Genomic DNA, 3,710 nt, shown 5'->3' with positions numbered 1-3,710 from the left:
GTGGACGTCCGCTAAAAACGAAAGAGTACTCAAAACTGGCGGACGCGAAAAACGAGCTCGTAGCTGCTCGCCATAAGGAGATGCGCCTAGAGGTGGAGGAACACTTCCTAGAGTTGGAAAGAAGAAGGATGGAGACGCGCTCCCAATTCGCACAAGAGTTGGGACTGAAAGTTGCCGACCTCCTTATTGACTGCGCGGAAAGAAAGGTGGCTAGGAGGCAACTAATCCTCAGAGAGGTTGCAGTGTGATAGCTGTGAGGGAGGTGGCCAAAAAATCCGGGAATTTGAAGGGCACTTTCCAGAAGGCCCTGCAAAGCACGGCTGATGTAATAGGGGAAGCAACAACAGAACTGGGTTCTCTTGTCGCGAGGAGGTGAGGAGGTTGGAAGCGGAGATTAACGACCTTAAGAGTCGGTTCTCCCGCCTCCAAAACGAGATGGAAAAAAAGGAGGAGGAGATAAGAAAGCTGAAGCTAAACAAACAAGCTTCCCTCCAGGCTCTCCCCCTCTCTCTTCTCCCATTGCTGCTGTTTCTTCGTCCTATCCCCTGCGAGGGACGAGGGAGAAGAGTAACGGGGCCAAAAAATCTGGTAGGAAGGAAGCCCTCCAGAAGTTGGCCAAGGATAGAGAGGACAAAAAGAAAGGAAGAGAAGGAAAGAAGAGGAACGCACCGCCTAATATAGCAGACAATAAAGAGTTCCTCTTTCTCTTCATTAAGGGGGACACAGTGACCCCCAGAAAGTGCCGCTCCCGATCGATGAGGACGAGGATTAGGACGAGAGTATGGAGACGGAGGAGAAAACCCTGCTTCTTTCTATTCCCTACCATCCTAGTCAGGATGGACAGCAGATATCCGTCGAAGGAGGAAACATAGGGATAGAGGCCATAGTGAAAGCTGTCATGGAGAGCGTGGCGAGCCCTATCCTCAAACAAGTGCAGGTTGTAATTTTTGCGAGGCTGGCGGTTCTAGATGAGAGACTTCCTCCTGAAAAACCTCTGAAGCCCACTTTGGCCCATGAGAAGAAGGCCAAAAGTGAAGAGACTGCTCCAAATCCCCCCCTAAACCTTTCGCAGAGAAAAAGGGAGGAAAAAAGGGAAAAAGGGATGGAAAAAAGAAGGGACAACAGGGAAAAGGGAAGGGAGCCAAAACGACAGCCCCTATCCCTACCCCAAAGGCGGAGACAGAGAGAACTCCCCGGAAAGAAGGCAAGCAGACGAAATCCACAGGCTTTCTTTCCAAGGAAGAAAGGCAGGAGAGGAAACCTGCGAACGCCAAGAGACTCCGAGAGAACAACCCTTCGACCAAGGCAACTTATGCGGAGAAGGTTGGGAAGAAGGTCGCCAAGGACACCGATCGGGCAAAGCCACCGACAGGGAAGGCCCCAGGAACAAAAGGGGGGAAAAGCCCCCGACCCCAATCCTGGAGGAAGAGAAGAAGAAGAAAAGGAAGATACCCCATAGATCGGCGGCGGTGATAATTACACTACCGTCGTCTACGGAGGAAGAGGGCATAACAATGACGGAGGTGATGTCCCGAGCAACCAGGAATATTAACCTCCGGGAGATTGAGATCGATTATCTCCGTCCCAAATGTGCCATCACCGGAGGACTCATATTGGAGATTCCGGGAGAGGGAAGTGCTCCAAATGCGGACAAGCTGGCGGAGCAACTTTCAAAGCTCCTGGAGGGGACGGGAGTCAGGATCACTAAACCCAAGAAAATGGCGGAATTAAGGTTCTCTGGGCTGGATGAGACAGCCGACGTGGTGGCTATTTCACGCGCAATAGCTGAGGCAGGAGGCTGCGCGGTTTGTAGAGGTCCAAGTGGTGACACCGAAGAGGATCCAGAGGGGACTGCTCACATGGTGCCGCTGCCCAGAGATTGCTGCTTATAAAGCAGTTCGGCTGGAAAGGATAGTGGTGGGGTGGGTGAGGGCGAATATTGAGCTCCTTCGACCCCGCCTACTCCAGTGCTACAAATGCCTGGAGTTTGGACACACCAAGCAAGAGTGCAAAACAGAAGTAGACCGCAGTGACTGCTGCTACCGGTGTGGACAAAAAGGCCACTTGACGGCTGGTTGCAAGGAAAGCCCCCGCTGCGCGTTTGTGCGGAAAAGGGCCTTAAAGCGGAGCACAGGATGGGTGGTGATTCCTGCCCTTTGGCCAAGAAAACCCCCCAGTTGGGGGTGCAACAGGGGCTGAGGACACAAACCTAATCACTAAGTTCGTCCCAGCCAAAGCTGAGGGCGAAAAAGGATGGACGGGAAAGACAACAGGGAACAGCGGAGTCGGGCCAAAAAGAACGGAAGCCCAAAACACTTTCCCTCGAAGCATCTCCCAGCGACGCGACAGTTGAGGACGGTCCGACCATTCCGACCCCTGATCAGAAAGAGGGAATGAAGGGCTCGGAGGAAACGCCCATGGAAGTGGCGTAATGACCCTCCGAGTCCTACAAATTAACGCCAACCATGACGCCATAGCACAGGATTTGTTGTGCCAAAATGTGGCGAAATGGGGCGTGGGACTAGCGATTGTCGCTGAACCGTACTTTGTCCCCAACCGCACCGACTGGTTGAGCGATGGGCCTGGCTCGGTGGCTGTCATAGACGGGGGTGGACCCAACTCCCCTCCTTTGACACTATTTGAAAGAGGGGAAGGTTACGTAGTAGTGAAGTGGGGGGAAACGGTTGTGGTGGATATTTATTGCTCACCCAACCGGGACTTCCCAACCCTTGAGAGACTTTTGGACAAGGGGGGGGGAGTAATTAGACGCTCTCTCCACCGCCCAGTCATAGTCGCCGGGGACCCTAATGCTAAATCCAGCAAATGGGGTTCCCCGGTGACTAACGCGAGAGGAGTGGCCCTGGTTGAGTGGGCTGAGGAGATTGGACTCGAAGTACTCAACTAGGGCAGAGCGCTTACATGCGTGCGGCACAACGGGGCATCAATCATTGATATAACACTCGGTAACCCGTTGGCCGCACGCATGGTGAGAGGATGGAGAGTCCTAGAGGGGGAGGTGACACTATCGGATCATAAGTATATAAGATTCGACGTCACCGACCTCTCCAGAGGACGCCTGAAAGAGGCGAGCGAAGCAAAAGGCCACCAAAGACCCATTAAATGGGCCAAGAAGAAGATGGTAAAGGACCTCCTAATTGCAGCTGCCATCGCCAAGACCTGGACGTGGACTGAGGATGAGGATAGGCTGTGACCGGACTTGTGACACATAGGAATAATATGCGGGACTTACCAGTCGACAGGCTGCAATGCTTTCGCCTTTATAAACGGTCGCCAGGTATTTTGACCTATCTAAATACCAAGGTCGGTGCTAATTTGGTCTCTTGGTATAATCGCCTCGCCATCAGGTCGAAGAATTCCACATCACCTTTTTCTTTTCTAGCACTTGTTTCTGTTTCAGATCGCCGTTGGATTCCCACCACTCATGGACAATGGATGCTGCTGCTTCAAGGAACTACTTCCCATCGGGATGTAAGAATTAACGTTACGCAACCAGGGATTGGAATATTCTATTACACAGGTAAGTAAATCACTTTGATTTAAACTTGTTTAGACGTTTATTTTAGGTATATAAGAATTGTCACCAGAATAAAACTTTCATAATACTTTCTGTGTCGTTATATTTATTTCGAGTTCGCGTTATGTTTAAAACTTATAACCTGATCCGTCGTTAATGCTTCGCATAAGATTTC

At 51.4% G+C, this 3,710-nt stretch overlaps 1 protein-coding gene across 1 annotated transcript; it reads left to right on the top strand.

The window, feature by feature from the left end:
- The first annotated feature begins 2,431 nt into the window (after positions 1–2,431).
- LOC140667705 (uncharacterized) lies at positions 2,432–2,905 on the top strand. The gene has a single exon (XM_072895864.1). It carries the CDS (start codon positions 2,432–2,434, stop codon positions 2,903–2,905), a length of 474 nt encoding a protein of 157 aa, XP_072751965.1.
- Positions 2,906–3,710: the final 805 nt, after the last annotated feature.

The sequence above is a fragment of the Anoplolepis gracilipes genome, chromosome 7 (assembly GCF_047496725.1).
Source record: "Anoplolepis gracilipes chromosome 7, ASM4749672v1, whole genome shotgun sequence".
Lineage (NCBI taxonomy): Eukaryota > Metazoa > Arthropoda > Insecta > Hymenoptera > Formicidae > Anoplolepis > Anoplolepis gracilipes.
This window is presented reverse-complemented; position numbering and strand designations above follow the sequence as displayed.

Coding starts and splice junctions, on each gene's coding strand:
- LOC140667705 (XM_072895864.1), top strand. CDS start 2,432: ATGACCCTCCGAGTCCTACAAATTAACGCCAACCATGACGCCATAGCA.